Below are 16210 nucleotides of genomic sequence, written 5' to 3' on the forward strand. Positions count from 1 at the left end.
AGATTAGTAAAACATGATCTGCCTTTTACAAATCCGTACTGACTCTCCTTAATTAACTCAAACCTCTCCAAACACCTGTTAATTTTTTTCTCTGATCATTCGTTCCAAAATCTTATCCAACACAGTTAAACTGACTGGCCTGTAGTTACTATGCATGTTCTTGCACCTTTCTTGAACAAGGGTGTCACATTTGTCACTCTCCAATCCTCTAGCACCTCCGCCATATCTTGGGGAAGATTGGAAGATTGTGGCAAGCCCTTCCATATCTCCACTCCCACTTAAGCAACCTGGATGCAAGACATCCAGACCAGGTTACTTATGCACACTAATCAGATCCAGCCTTTCCAGTACATTCTGCCTATCAATTTTCACCCCATCCATTACCCCTACCATCTCCACTTCAACCGGTATTTTGTCAGATTCCACTTCCTTAGTAAACACCGATACGAAGTACTCATTTTGTGTTCTAGCCATGCCCTGTACCTCTAAGCATGTACCAGTCTCTTTGACCCTGAAGCCCTTAAGGTGATTGGTAGAAGGATTAGAGGGGACATGAGGAGAAACGTTTTCACCCAGAGGGTGGTGGGTGTCTGGAATTCACTGTCAGGAATGGTGGTGGAGGCAGAAACTCTCAATTCTTTGAAAAGGTACCTGGACATGTACCGAGGGTGCTGTAACCTGCGGGGCTGTGGACCAGGTGCTGCAAGGTGGGATTAGTTTGGGTGGATAGCTTCTTTGACCGGCACGGACACGATGGGCTGAATAGCCTCCTTCTGTGCTGTACGTTTTCTATGTTTCTTACCATTTACAAGCCGTTAGAAGATTTTTGGGTTCCCTTTCACATTCACAGCCAATCCATTCTCAGATGGCCTTGCACATCAAAGCTGCCACAATCTTCCTCATGACAGCTCAATTAAGCAGCTGGCACAGCCACCCCCGACAACATGGAGGGGGCGGGCTGTCCAACGCCGGCAGTGGTCTCAGATGCCCGTCGCAGGCGCTGCCGCCATTTTTAAAGGGCAGCCAGTTCTGCCGCCAATTTGATGATTTAAAGAAGTATCCCCGCCCCCAAAATTTACCAAATAAATTTGTAACGCCCCTTTCCCACCCCCAATAAGAATTACATTAACTATTTGCCCTTTTCCCCCACAAAACACTTACCTTTGAAATGTGACCTCACCCCCCTCAGACTGTACAAAGTTTAAAGTTCATCCCTTCCCACAATCCCCTATACTGATGATGATTATTTGACCCCGTCCCCCCATCACCGTCCTCACCCCCTGGTGCTAAAAATCTTAATTCCCCACCCCCCACCCCACTCCCACCCCGCACCAGTGTCCTGCCTGCTTTTCCCAGACGGGGAAGTGAAGGTGTGGGAGTGCCGGCTGCTGAACTGGAGATCGTGGTGGGCCCGGAAGATTCGAGGTAAGTTTATTTAAATCTATTCATTAAAATATTTAAATGCAGGTCCCATCGCCCAGTGGCAGGGGTGCCATCACAGAGCCTTGTCACCACCAGGAGGATCAGGCCGGACCCTCCCGGAGTCGGGCTCCATGGTGAGCCTCTGCCAGAAGCATCTCCCAGCCCACCCCTCAACCGCACCCCCCGCCATGGAGTCTAACACCCGGAGCTCGGTAAAATCCAGCCCATTGTGTTTGGCCTGGTTCGTGCTTGAAGAATTCACCTGACATGCTCCATACACTGTTTTTTAATTTTTTCATATTTTCTATCTCCCTCATTATCCAAGGAGCCCTGGCTTTGTTTCCCCGACCTTTCCAGCTTGTTGGAATGTACTTAGCCCATTCTCCGTGATGTCCTTTACCCCAGTACCAGGGAGGTAACACATCATACAGGACTGACCAATCTGAATTCACTGTTTGATTTGTGGGTGACTATCTTACATTGATGGCCTCTAGTTTTGCTTTTCCCCACAAGTGGAAACATTCTCTCTGTGTCTCCTCTATTGAAACCTTTCATACTTTTAAACACCTCTATTAGGTCACCCCTCAGCCTGCTCTTTTTTTTTTAGAGAAAAGAGACCAGCCTGTTCATTCCCTCCTGATCGGTATTCCCGACATTTCTGGTATCATCCTTGTAAATATTTTTCACCCTCTCCAGTGCCTCCATATCTTTTTTATAATATGGTGAACAGAATTGTCTGCAGTATTCCAGGTGTGGTCCAACCAGGGTTTGACACAAGTTTAGCATAACTTCTATACTTTTCAATTCTACCCCCTAGGAATAAACCTTAGTGCTTGGTTTACTGTTAACCTGTGTAATTACTTTTAGTGATTTGTGTATTTGCACTCCCAGATCCCTTACCTCCTCTGCCCCATTTAGATTCTTATTTTGTAAGTAATTTGTAACCTCTTTACTTTTCTTTCCAAAATGTAATACCTCACATTTATCTATGTTGATATTAATTTGTCAATTACATGTCCATTCTGCAAGTTTGTGAATATCTTCATGTAATTTGTTGCTATCCTCCTCAGATTAACTATCCCCCCAACCCCAAGTTTGGTGCCATCTGAAGATTGAGAAATTGTGTTTTTGATTCCAAAGTCTAAATCATTAATATAAATTGTAAAACAGTGATCCCAGCACTGATCCTTGTGGAACATCACTTTCCACCTTCTGCCATTCTGAGTAACTACTCTTTATCCCTAATCTCTGCTTTCTGTTTTGAAGCCAGCTCGCTGTCCATTCTGCTTGTTCCCTGATCCTGCAATCTCTGACCTTATTCATTAGTCTGTTATGTGACACCTTATTGAAGACTTTTTGAAAATCTGGATAAATTGCATCCACTGCATTAACATTGTCTACTTTCTCTGTCACCTCTTTAAAAAATTCAACAAGGTTGGTTAAGCAAGACTTTCTCTTTAAATCCATGCTGACTATTCATTATTATATCTTTGTTTTCGAGATATTCTTCTATTCCCACCTTTAGTAGAGATTCCATTATTTTTCCTACCACTGATGTTAAGCCAACTGGTCTATAGTTCCCTGTACATGTTCTATCTCCTTTCTTAAATATAGGTATAATGTTAGCTATCGGCCAGTCTTCTGACACTACACCTTTCTCTAAAGATTTATTAAAAATGTGTGGTAATGTTTCTGCTATCACTTCCCGAGATTCTTTTAAAATGTGTGGATGTGATCCATTTGGACCAGGGGTTTTTATCCTCTGAGTTTGATTAGTTTATTTAAAACTTCACCTTTTTATTTTCAATGCTGTTATCTGATTTCTAATCTGTCCACCTATCCTGTTTTCCTGGTAAATATTGAAGCAAGGTCATTATTTAATATTCCTGCCATTTCTCTATCATTGCCTGTTGTGATATAATCCTGACCATCAATAATTAGCCCTTTTTCCATCATGATTTTCCTTTTTTATTGATGTGCCTATAAAATATTTTGCTATTTGTTCCTTGATAATTTAATTGTTCCTTTTTGTCCTTTTTTAAAAATTTCTAATCTCTTTGTCATGCTCTCCCCTGCTGCTCATGTACTTAGTGTCTGTCTTTTTCCAAGACCTCATTTTTCTTTATCTGATGTCTTTATTCATCCATGGTAACTCATTAGTGTTTCATTTGTTCTTGTCTTTTTAGCAGAATATATTTTTCCTGGACTATGTCGAACACGGTTTTAAATGTTTCCCATTTCTGTTCGACATCACTGTTTGACAATATTGTTGTCAGTTTTATTTTCCTCAGCTCTATTCTCAGCCCCTCAAAATCCACTTTTCTCCAATCTATTCCCTGGTCTTCGTCATACTTACCTCCTTCTCAATTATTATCTTAAAGTATATAATATTAATGTTCACTATTGTCTAGATGTTCCCCTACTTTTACTTCTTTTATCTGCTCTGGCTCATTCCCCATTACTGGATCCAGTAGGGAATCCTCCCTTGTTGAGCTTCTTACATATTGGGTTAGAAAGGAGTCTTGTACACATTGTAGGAACTCCATTCCCTATTTCCTTTACATGTCTCTTCTGGCCAATTAATCTCATGTTGGTTGAAATTCCCCATGATTATTATTCCATGTTTTTTTATTAATTTCCCTAATTTCTTTGTACACTTCTCCCTCCCCTTCCTTCCACTATTATGTGGTCCATAGACTATCCCTGTTAATGTGGTTAATCCTTTATTATCTTTTATCTTTATCCATGTGGATTCTATTTCTGTCTTGCTGATGGCTGTGTCACTTTTTGCTCCTGCCATTGTTTTCAGTATTAAGTACAGCTCCTCCACCTCCCCAATTTCCTCTCGATCTTTTCTAAGTCGTTTTTTCCTGCAGTTTTTAATGCTCAGTCCAGATTTTTCCATAGCTATGCCTGAATAATCCCTAATATGATTCCTCACAATGTAATATTGCCTCCAGTTCCCCTGTTTTATTACAAACACTGTGTGCATTGCTGTATGAAAAGTTTGAATCATTTGTAATAGCAGTTCCTCTTACTTTTTTTAACCATCTTTTTACACTCATGCTCCATAATTCTATTTACCTCCTTTCCATCAAAATCCTCACTTATTTTTGTTTCTTTCCAATGCTCCGCTTTCCTGATTTGTTTATATTCAGGCTGCTTTCATTTTCTGTTCATCCCTCCCCATCTCCCCCACACCCCCACCATGTCCCGTCTTATTAGTTTAAAGCCTTTACCACCTCCCTGTTTACCCTTTTCACAAGGACACAGGTCCCATCCCAGTTCAGGTGGAGTCTGTAAACTCGGTATAACTCCTTCCTGTGCCAGTACCGGTGCCAGTGTTTCATTTAAAGGAACCCCTCTTTCCCACACCAGCTCTTTAGCCACACTTTAATTCCCCAAATTGCTCTCCTGCCTCCAGAAGATATCCCTTACCCTGGCACCTTGTAGACAACGCACCCGACAGGATTCTCATTCATGGCTGCAGAGGATGATATCCATCCCTCCAATTATAGAAACCCTTATCACTACCACATTCTATTCTGTTCTTTCCCCCTTGGACAGTCTTCTGAGCCACAGTACCTTGGTCTACATTGTGACTGTCCTCCCCACAGTCTTTCTCCTTGTCCTCACAGGTAACAAGTGCATTGTACCTTTTGGATAGGACCTGTGTTTGAGGGACCTACTTCTCAACCTCTCCTCAGTCCTCACCATGCTGCTCCCTAATGGTTACACCCTCTTCTTGAACCTGTGATTTTCTCTGAGCTGTGATTGTGTTCTGGCTAAAACTGTGAAGAAATTCCTCCCCCTCCCTTATGTTTGGGAATGTCTCTAACTCACATTCCAGCCCATTAACTCTGAGCTGGAATGACTGAAGATGGAGACATTTCCTGCTGGTGTGGGAATGTGGGACAGTCTCACTGTCCACAAACTCCCACATCCTACAGTCACAACACGTAGCCTGCCCTGTCATCTCTAGTCTTTTACAATTAATTTCCTTATTGATCACCTGAATAAATGTAATTCGGTCTTTTAAAACAATTCATAATAAATGTATTAATTAATTGATTTATCTGATTAATTTCATAAAGTAATAGAGTTATTTCCCCAATCAATACTTTATTCAAATGCTGTCACTTAGAGAGACAAAAACACACTGTAATACTCACCAACCAATCACCTACCTTCTGTCCTGCTACTTCCCTCTTTGATGTTTATTGACAGCTCCTGAATATATGAGGAGTTCTACAGTGTGAGATTCATTGTCAGTGACAGGAAAATCTGGTTGTTAATTTCCTCAAGTCTTTTTCAGTGTTTCCTGTAATAATCAACAGAAAGTGAATTGTATCAGGTCCAGGGTTTGATTCAGTTTGTTTCTCACTCTCTGTCTGTTTGTGTTTAGACTGGGTTTCAATAATCTGGGAGATTCAGGAGTGAAACTACTGTCTGAGGCTTTGAGGAACCCGGACTGTAAAATCCAGAAACTGGGGTAAGTGTCAGACTATGTGAGATTGTGTTTATAATAAATGGATATCTGGCACTGTATATTATTATCAGTAATAGCGTTATTAATAAACACTGTGCATTATTATTAGTATCAGCAATCGTGTTATTGTTAAGCACTGCACTTTATTAATATCAGTAATGGTGTTACCAACAAACAATGGGGATTTTCTTTGATTCCTGTTATTTCTCCATCTTTGATCATAGGCTGAAAAAAGAAAATCTCACAGCTTCTTGCATTGAAGATCTCGCCTCCGCTCTCATTACAAACCAATCACTGACGTTTCTGAACCTGGATCATAACAAACTGGGAGATTCAGGAGTGAAACTATTGTCTGCAGCTCTGAGGAACCCAGACTGTAAAATACAGAGACTGCAGTAAGTGCTAATTCTTCCCTATTTATGTTCAATTGTGTGAAGATGGTGGGCATTAACCTGAACTGTAAAATACAGACACTGGAGTAAGTACCAGACTGTGAGAGATTGTGTCTATAATAACTGGGTGTCTAAAAAAGTACATTATTATTATCATCAATAATAGTGTTATCCATAAACATTTTTATTCGTAACAGTAATGGCGTTCTGAATAAACACTGGGAATTTACTGTGATTCCTGTTATTTCTTGCTCTCTCATCCCAGGCTTGAAAAGAACAAACTCACAGCCTCTTGTATTGAAGACCTCAACTCTGCTCTCAGTACAAACCGATCATTGACGGATCTGAACCTGGGTACTAATAAACTGGGAGATTCAGTAGTGAAACTACTGTCTGCAGCTCTGAGGAACCCAGACTGTAAAATACAGAAACTGGAGTAAGTGCTCATAGTATATTAATTGTGTTTGCTGGGCATCTACTTGGCAATATGGAAAATAGCCCAGGTATGTCCTGCACACAAAAAACAGGACAAGTCCAAGCCGGCCAATTACTGCCCCATCAGCCTACTCTCAATCAGCAGTAAAGTGATGGAAGGTGTCATCAACAGTGCCAATCAAGTGGCACTTGCTGAGCAATAACCTGCTCAGTGACGCTCAGTTTGGGTTCTGCCAGGGCCACTCAGATCCTGATGTCATTACAGCCTTGGTTCAAGCATTGACAAAACAGCTGAACTCAAGATATGAGGTGAGAGTGGACTTCCCTTGATATCGAGGCAGCATTTGACTGAGTGTGGCATCAAGGAGCCCGAGTCAAATTGAAGTTAGTGGGAATCAGGGGGAAAACCCTCCACTGGTTGGTGTTATGACCGAGGATGGAGGAGTGCACTGTCTTTCTCTCGTTCAACTTCTCCACAGGTCACAACATATATTTAAATGTTTTACCCAGTTACTGATACAGCTAATTATATACTTCATCTATTTTAGTTTCTGAATAAAAATCTAACAACCAGGTTTCTTTAATAATCAACAAAATTATTAATTTACTATAAAACACGACACATTTTATAAAGACACAAAGATTATTAACACAGAGGTTGAAATATGAAAGTATAAATGTATTCCCTTCGAAATAACCCAACACACATGCTGACACACACCAGTTAAAGGAAAAATAAAGATGCTTTCTCTGCAGAGATCAACTTTGCAAAAAAACAGAAAAAAATACTTTGACCAAGTACTTGTCAATTCTTGGAGAAAAAGGATAAGATATGGAATATTACAGTTGGTCTGGATACATGTAGACAGGGGTTACTAGACACACGCAGTTGTCACTGGGATATTTTCAGAAGCAGTTCATTCAGGAGATGTGAAGAGAAAGTCTTGCAGAAACTTCTCAGGAGAAATGCTGCATCAGTTTCTCCAGTTCTCACGCTGGATTCTCAGAGTTCTCAAAGAGGTGGAACAGGATGAACTGGTGACCTCTCTCTCTTAGCAGGCTGAAACCCCAACTGTCCATTTAAACAGTTCAAAACAAAACCAAATCCTGACCACCATAAATCTAGACATGTGACTTCTCTGTAAACAACTCCAATAGTCAGCAAGGCCTCTTCCTCTTTACTTAGCTAAGAGCATGTGACTTCCAGTAACTGTTTTTTAAACAAAGTCGCAAGTATCCTTCCACTGATACTTTTTCAAAAAAAAAGTCAAGTATCTCCTCAGGTATTTCCACAGTCTTTTGAACACAAGTCCTCAAAAATATTTTTTAAAATGGTAGCACCTTCATAACTTTGGAGTCACACCTAGCACAAAGGATGATGGTTGTGGTTAAAGCCTGGCGACATGATCCGAACCCGACTAGACCTGACTGCATGTGTCGGGTTTAGGTCACGTCGAAATTCTGAGTCCAGCATTCGGGGTCGGTTGGGCTGGACATTGCTTCTGGGAAGTCAGGGGATCAGGCTTACCAATGATTCCCCATAAGTTCAGCTGCAGGAACAGCCTGCTGCCTGAACAGATGAAGGAGAAGCGTGTCAGGTCGGGTCGGATGTGAAACAAAATTAAAAGGCTCGGGTCGGGTTCGGGTTGGCTCTGGTCGGGTCGGGTTTTAATTTTATACATGAACCAGGCTTTAGTTGTGGATGTTGGAGGTTAATAATCTCAGCTCCAGGACATCGCAGCAGGAGTTCCTCGGAGTAGTATCCTAGGCTCAACCATCTTGAGCTGCTTCATCAATGACCTTCCTTCCATCATAAAGTCAGACGTGAGGATGTTCTGTGATGATTGTACAATGCACAGTGCCACAAGAACACAAAAAATTGGAGCAGGAGTAGACCATATGGCCCATCGAGCCTGCTGCACCATCCAGTACGATCATGGCTAATCTTAGGCTTCAACTTCACTTTCCCACCTCCTTGTCATATCCCTTGATTCCCTGAGAGACCAAAACTCTCTCTATCCCAGTCTTAAATGTATTCAACAATTGAGCATCCACAACCCTCTGGGTCGAGAATTCCAAAGATTCTCAACCCTTTGAGTGAAGCAATTTTTCCTTATCTCTGTCCTAAATGATCAGCCGCTAATCCTGAGACTGTGCCCTGTGTTTTTGATTCCCCGACCAGTGGAAACAATCTCTGTGTCTCTTCTATCCAGTCCCTTCAGAATCTTGTACGTTTCCATGAGATCGCCCCTCATTCTTCTAAACTCCAGAAAGTATGGGCCCAACTTATTTAACCTCTCATCATAGGACAGCCCCCTCATCCCAGGGACCAATCTAGTGAACCTTCGCTGTACCGCCTCCAATGCAATTCTATCCTTACTTAAATGTGGAGACTAATACTAGAGACAGCACTCCAGATGTGGTCTCACCAAAACCCTGTGCAATTGCAACAAGACTTCTTTATTCCTGTACTCCAATCCCCTTGCAATAAATGCCAACATGCCATTTGCTTTCCTAATTGCTTGCTGTACCTGCGTGCTAACTTTCGGCATTCAAGCACACCTAAGTCTCACTGAACAGCAACACTTGCTAATTTCACACCTTCGAAACATCACTCTGCTTTTCTATTCTAACTACCAAAGTGAATAACTTCGCACTTCCCTACATTATACTACATCTACCATTCTCAATGTCTCAGATACTGAAGTAGTCCATGTCCCCATGAGGCAAGACCTGGACAACATCCAGGCTTGGGCTGATAAGTGCTATGTAACATTAATGCTAAACAAGTGCCAGGCAATGCCCATCTCCAACAAGAGAGAATCTAACCATCTCCCCTTGACATTCAGCGGCATTACCCACTATCAACATCCTGGGGATTACCACTGACCAGAAACTGAACTGGAGCAGCAGTATAAATACTGTGTCTACAAGAGCAGGTCAGAGGCTGGAAATTCTACAGCGAGTAGTCCACCCCCTGAATCCCCAAAGCCTGTCCACCATCTACAAGGCACAAGTCAAGAGTGTGATAGAATACTCTCTACTTGCTTGGATCAGCGCAGCTCCAACAACACTCAGGAAGCTCAACACCATCCAGGATAAATGCAGCCCACTTGATCGACACCCCATTCATCACCTTAAACATTCACTCCCTCCACCAGGGATGGACAGTGGCAGCAGAGTGTACCAGATACAAGATGCACTGCAGCAATTCACCATGCCTCCTTCAACATCACCTTCCTCTTCCACCTAGAAGGACAAGAGCAGCAGACATGTGGGAACACCACCAACTGCAAGTTCCCCTCCAGGCCACACACCATCTTGACTTGGAAATATATCACCGTTCCTTCACAGCTGCTAGATCGACATCCTGGAATTCCCTCTCTAACAGCATTGTGGATGTACCTACACCAGATAGACTGCTGAGGTTCAAGAAGGCAGCTCACCACCACCTTCCCAAGGGCAATTAGGGATGGGCAACAAATGCTGGTCTTTCCAGTGACGTCCACATCCCACAAAACAAATAAGTATAAAAAATGACCAGTGGAAGAATGAAGTGGAGATGTGGACATGGGTTGTGTCCCAATGAGAAAGGAAACAAGGTATGGCCTTGGCGTTGCTTCGGACCAGAAGTAAAATAAGAAGTAAAATGCTTTGTGAGCTGCCTCCCCGTCAGTTAAAAACTGATGATGGTTTGGATCTTCTATTAGAGTTCCTGGATGAAATGTACAAGTAAGGTGATCTACTAAATGCCTTTGAGGCATGGTCAGAGTTTGATACATTTTGGAAAACAGATGTTTATTCAAAGGAAGAATATATCATGCACTTTAACAGATTGTATAAACGATTGACAACATTCACTTTAGAGATTCCTGTTTCAGTGCTAGCATTTAAATTGCTGGATTGTCCCAAGGTGTAGCATAGGGACATGCTCCTGGTTCTAACTGGTCCTCAGTTCTCGGAGAGAGAGACTCCCTGTTGGATCAGATGTTTGCTCTCTTGAAAAGATTCCTGGGGCCTTGGTGGAGCAAATGGGACATTCGGCAGTAACACAAAGAATAGAAGACACAATAATTGCCAGATTTTGAAATGGAACAGATACTGGATACAGGTGTAAGTACAATGGAATGGTTATGGACAGTCAGAATGAGGATGAAAGCACCTTTAGCAGATCTGGCTGTTAAAGCGAAGACAGAATTGGAACAGCAATAATAGGTGACTGAATCCCAGCAATGGACAAGGAACAGTTAATAGGTGCATCAGATGAGACGCCAAGTACCATTATGCCATGAACTGCACCAAGCATAGAGGTAGATTCCTCGAAATAACACATGGGACAGAGGATACTGAGGCAGAAGGTGAAGACTTTGATGAATCTGAACAAATTGTACAGGTCACAAGGAGTTTTAGTCCTATACTATATTATTCTCAGAGACAGAAGCACAAGAGGGGAGCCAACTGTGTAACAGCCCCGACAACCAATTTTATCTGTAACACCTGTGGAAGTGTCTATCGCTCTAGAATTGGCCTTTATAACCAATCCAGGCGCTGCTTCACAAAGCACTGACCACCTCCAGGCACTTACCTATTGTCTCCCGAGACAAGTAGGCCAAAGAAGAAATATTCACTGACTTGTTTAACTGTGTCATGCTAGCAGTGCTTGCAATCAACAGTGTGTAGAACAGATTGGTTAAAATGTTAGCTAGATTCACTAAGTAGTGAGGATTAATGCAGCGTTGAGGAGTATAGAAAATACTTCTTGTTATATGTTTAGTGATGACAAGCATTGAGGTCACTAAAGAGAGTCATAATTCCGTATAAAATAGCTGGAGTAAGCCATGTTATCAGTACTGATGTCTCTAGTGAGATATCTATGTGGTTGAGTAAACCTTCTATCAAAGAGGCACAAATGAAACTTGACATGGAGTGTGATAAGGCAGTTACTTTTGGAAAGTCAGTGGATCTGCAGTTTACCCAATCAGGACATTATCGTGGTCCCTCAACAAAACCTGTTGTTTCTTTTCAGAGTGTTAGACAAGTATTAATGGCATCAGTTGATAAGAATCAGAGAGTAGAAAAGCAAATTGGCGTGAAGTAATATAGACAATTTGCTCACCCTGCTTGTCAGAGGTTAAAAACCCTGCTAAAAGATACAGGTACAGTTGAAGAGTGTATAAGGCTAATAGAAGAGATTAGTCAAGTGTAAAATATGTATAAAGTATTGGAGGATCCCACCACGTCCTATTGTAAACATTCCATTGGCATGTGGCTTTAATGAGGCCATTGTGTGGATTAAAGACAGAAATATTTTCATTCTACATTTTATAGACCTGGCCACCAGACTTAGTGTTTCTACAATAAAACAGAGTAAGGTCAAAAGGGTGATTATAGATAAAATCATGGAGAAATGGATAGGGATCAGACTTAGGGCACGAGCAAAGTTTCTAATTGATCGTGGAGGGAATTTGCTAATGATGAGTTCAGAGACATATTTGAAAACATGAACATTCTGGTCATGAATACAGCAGCTGAAAGTCTTTTCAGTAATGGACTCTGTGACAGGAATGATGTGGTGATTGATGAAATGCTGCATAAAATCTTAGCTGATCAACCAGACTGCAAGTTGACAACCGGCCGAGCATTGATGGTTCATACAAAGAATTCACTCCAGTGGTTGGAGGGTTTAGTCCCTGTCAATTGGTCTATGGGGAATATTCCAAATTACCTCCTGAACTGTGTGATAGTCCTCCTGCTCCAGAAAGTACTACAATTAGTTCAATTTTGTTCAGCACATTTGAATATTTTACATGTGTGAAAATGGTCTTTCATCAGGTCTGAGATCTTGTAGAAAATTCAGAGAGCGCTGAGGCATCATATAAGACCATTTGAGATAGAATTTAATTCAGCAGATTTGGTCTATTATAAAAGAGAGGGTCATCGGGAATGGAGAGGCCTGGGTAAAGTAATAGGCCATGATGGTAAAACAGTCCTTATCAAACATAACAAAATGTTCAGGTTCATTCCTCACGATTAATCAGGATTAATTATATCTTGGATTCTGAGCAGTCGATAGAAGTAAACGAGGCACCTTGTACCTCAAATGTTTGTGTGTTTTGTGATGAGGGTCCTGAGGATCAGTAAAACAGTAGATCAAGGGCTGGTTAGTGATACTGTGAGTGATCATGACACACAGAACAGAGCGATCACATCCAAAGACCAATTGCTCAGAAACTTGGGTGACACATATTCCAGAGGGGTCAAGTTAATGCAGGAATATGACAATTGTGGGACTTGCAGGAAAAGCTACTGGCAAATTTAAATATTGTTTAATGTACAGGATGATGGTCAAGAAGTGAGGTCTGTGGACTGGTAGAATGGGATGAAAGAGTGGAGGGTATGAAAGCACAGTGCACGTTCTGATAGTGGATCTGGAGGTGACTCTTGTATCAGAAAAGAATCAGGTACTGGAGAAAGAGTCTCGATAGTGTAAGAGAGAGATCTCACAATAATCATCCCAACAGATATAAAAGTGCAAGTAGAGGCTGTAACTTGAACAGATGACACAATGAAATTAAAGACACAGAACAGTCTCTCAACAGAACTAGAAGCAGAAGTCCTCATGATTGTGACGTTTTAGTGACTGCCAATAAACGTGAGGACAAACTATTAAGAGAAGTAAAACAAAGGGAATTAGATAGTTGGAGACAGTTGGAGTTTACTCTGATACCAGATCAGGGACAAGCAGCCTTGTCACATAGGTGGATTTGTACTGAAAAGGTCCTTGCAGATGGGACTGATAAGGCCAAAGCCAGGCTGGTTGCTCGGGGTTTTGAAGAATGACTGGATGATACAGATGTAGGAGTGGGCTCTCCCACAGCTGGAAAAGTAATCTTGAAAATCGTTTTAGCTCTTTTGGTCACATATTCATGGGAGTGTAGATCAATTGTCATGAAAGCTTCATTTCTGCAGGGCGATACATTTCAGAGAGGTGTGTTTCTGAAACTTCCCAAAGAGACAGCAGATGCAGAAGGGAAACTGTGGAAACTAAACAAATGCATGTATGGCCTGCATGATGCTTCCAGCGTGTGGTATTTTACAGTGAGATCTGTTTTGCTGAAAATAGGTTATGTTCAACTCAAAACAGATCCCACAATGTTTTATTAGCATCATAAAGGATACTTTCAGACATCTTTATGATAGATGTTAATTTCTGATGTGGTGATACTGCGGAATTTGAGAAACGTGTTATTAAGATTCGAGTAGAATTTAAAATAGGGAGTCAGGCTTGTGGAACTTTTAAATATATTGGTTTAGATATTAAGCAGAGTAGGTCTGAAATAATTTTGAATCAACAATCCTATTTAGTGGGTGTTACTCCCCTCCCAGTTAATCGTACTCGGACATCACAGAAAGATGATGTTATATCTGAAGAAGAGACAGAACAAGTGTGAAGCTTGATTGGTCAGTTGAACTGTTTGGGCCCTCAGACGAGACCAGAGACTAGTTTTTATGTGTTGGAGTGAAGTGCTACAATGAAACACCCTAAAGTCAAGAATGTTTTATTTACCCTTAAAACATTCTATAATTAAATTGATTAAATCTGGAGAAATGTGTGTTTAAGTTCCCATCCCGAGGTCACCCAAAGAACATGAAACTAGTCATTTTTAGCGATGGTTCACATGCTAATCTTCCTGATGGGTATTCTAGTGCAGCTGGTTTCATAATATTACTGATGGGTGAAAATGGGAGATACTGTCCTTCAGCTTGGGAAGCTCAGAAAATAAAAAGGGTTGTTAAAAGTACTTCAGCTGATTGACACACTGGCCCTTGTGGAGACAGTGGATATGGGATTCTATTTGTCAAATATTGTAAGTGAGATTCTATACAAGGGGTTTACTGAAGATCACATACTCATTGAATGTTATGTAGATAATTGTTCATTGTTGGATAATGCACATGCTGCAAAAAAGCGTGAGAAAAAGTTACAGATCGACTTTGCTGGCTTGAAAGAAATGCCAGAGAGAAAGGAAATCTCTAAAATTACATGTGTAGATGCAAGTCATCAACTGTCTGCTTGTTTTACGAAAGGAAATGTTTATATGAACAAATTGTTAGTTGTCCTCGAGGAGAGCCCTCTCACAATGTAATGCTTTCTACAGAATATGGAGGTTTTTGATTTGATTTTTTTGTTGAAATGTTGTTTGTGCATATTAACTCTAATTTGTACTTAAAGAGAAAGAAGGTAATCTGTTAATTGTATATTAATGGTGTTTACTATGTCAGCAGTGGTCATTAACAAGGGTTTCAATTGAGCACATGCATAGAGACACTTGTTGAAACTGTGTGTGGTTGAGTGAGGAGGTGTGTGCTTGTAATGTTTAACTGTAAATATATGTAAGTCTGAGTAAAGATTAGCTCCAGTATTATACTTCACCAGCTGCCTTTACAGAGTAGAACAGTAAGTACCAGACTGTGTGAGATTATGAACATTATTATTAGTATCAGTAATTGTGTTATTAATGATCCCTGGTGATTTACACTGATTCCTGTTATTTCTCTCTCTGATCCCCAGTCTATGTCATGTCCGTCTCTCAGATTCTTGCACCGAGGATCTCGCCTCTGTTCTCAGTACAAACACATCACTGATGGAGCTAAACCTGGGTTCAAATTTCTTCACAGACCGATCTATCCCCGCTTTCCATTACCTCATACTGAACTGCAGGAGTCTGGAGCGGATAGAGTGAGTGTTTGTGTTAATGGTTAATGTAATAAATAAAATATAAATGGGATTCAGTCACTCTTATCAGTAATATCTGTCTGTAATTATTATTGAAATATTAATCCCAGTCTCCCTGTTATTTACACTATTGTTCAATCTATTTATTTCCTGTTTAATCTTTAATCTGTTTCAGGTTGTGGCGGAATCAGTTCAGTTCAAATGGAGAGAATCATCTGAAGTCGCTGCAGGGTACAAGACCCGGACTGAATGTGGTTGTGTGAACATTTCAATTTGTTAACATTACTGGTCTATCTATATGAACATTTTTGGCCAATTTGCTGTCCTTCCCCTTTAATTGGCCTCACTCCAGGTTTAAATCCTATTGGCTGTTTCACTGTGTCCAGTTCGAGCTGACATTGTGACATCAGAGGCCCAGCAACAGGGTCACGTGACTCAGCCGCTCAGCCCCACAGAGCTGCTTCTGCAGGATATCCGGGACTGAATGTTCCCCAATGGGGCACTGGGGAAATGTACAGAGAGGAAGGGCCCAGGGTGGGGCTCAGTCTGGTCTGCAGTGGGACACTCCATATCCCTGGGTTTGGGAACTACATTATCCAGGGTTCACGCTCAGTATCAGTACCCAGTGACCCTACTGGGAAGTGAACCTGTGTGTATTCAGGATGGAGACACGCTCTGTTCAACTTGGATAGATCCCACTTTCCAATAGATACCAATACCCAGTGTATGGGGTCA

The 16210-nt window shown here is 41.4% G+C and overlaps 1 protein-coding gene across 1 annotated transcript in view; it reads left to right on the forward strand.

The window, feature by feature from the left end:
- The window catches only part of LOC137361434 (NACHT, LRR and PYD domains-containing protein 3-like), a 105248-nt gene extending 89474 nt beyond the window's left edge, over positions 1–15774 (forward strand). Inside the window, 5 exon segments of the mRNA XM_068026294.1 lie at positions 5828–5914; positions 6136–6306; positions 6569–6739; positions 15311–15478; positions 15651–15774. Coding sequence (XP_067882395.1) covers positions 5828–5914; positions 6136–6306; positions 6569–6739; positions 15311–15478; positions 15651–15738 — 685 coding nt within the window. The 3' untranslated portion in view covers positions 15739–15774.
- Positions 15775–16210: the final 436 nt, after the last annotated feature.

The sequence above is a fragment of the Heterodontus francisci genome, unplaced genomic scaffold (assembly GCF_036365525.1).
Source record: "Heterodontus francisci isolate sHetFra1 unplaced genomic scaffold, sHetFra1.hap1 HAP1_SCAFFOLD_106, whole genome shotgun sequence".
Taxonomy (NCBI): Eukaryota; Metazoa; Chordata; class Chondrichthyes; order Heterodontiformes; family Heterodontidae; genus Heterodontus; species Heterodontus francisci.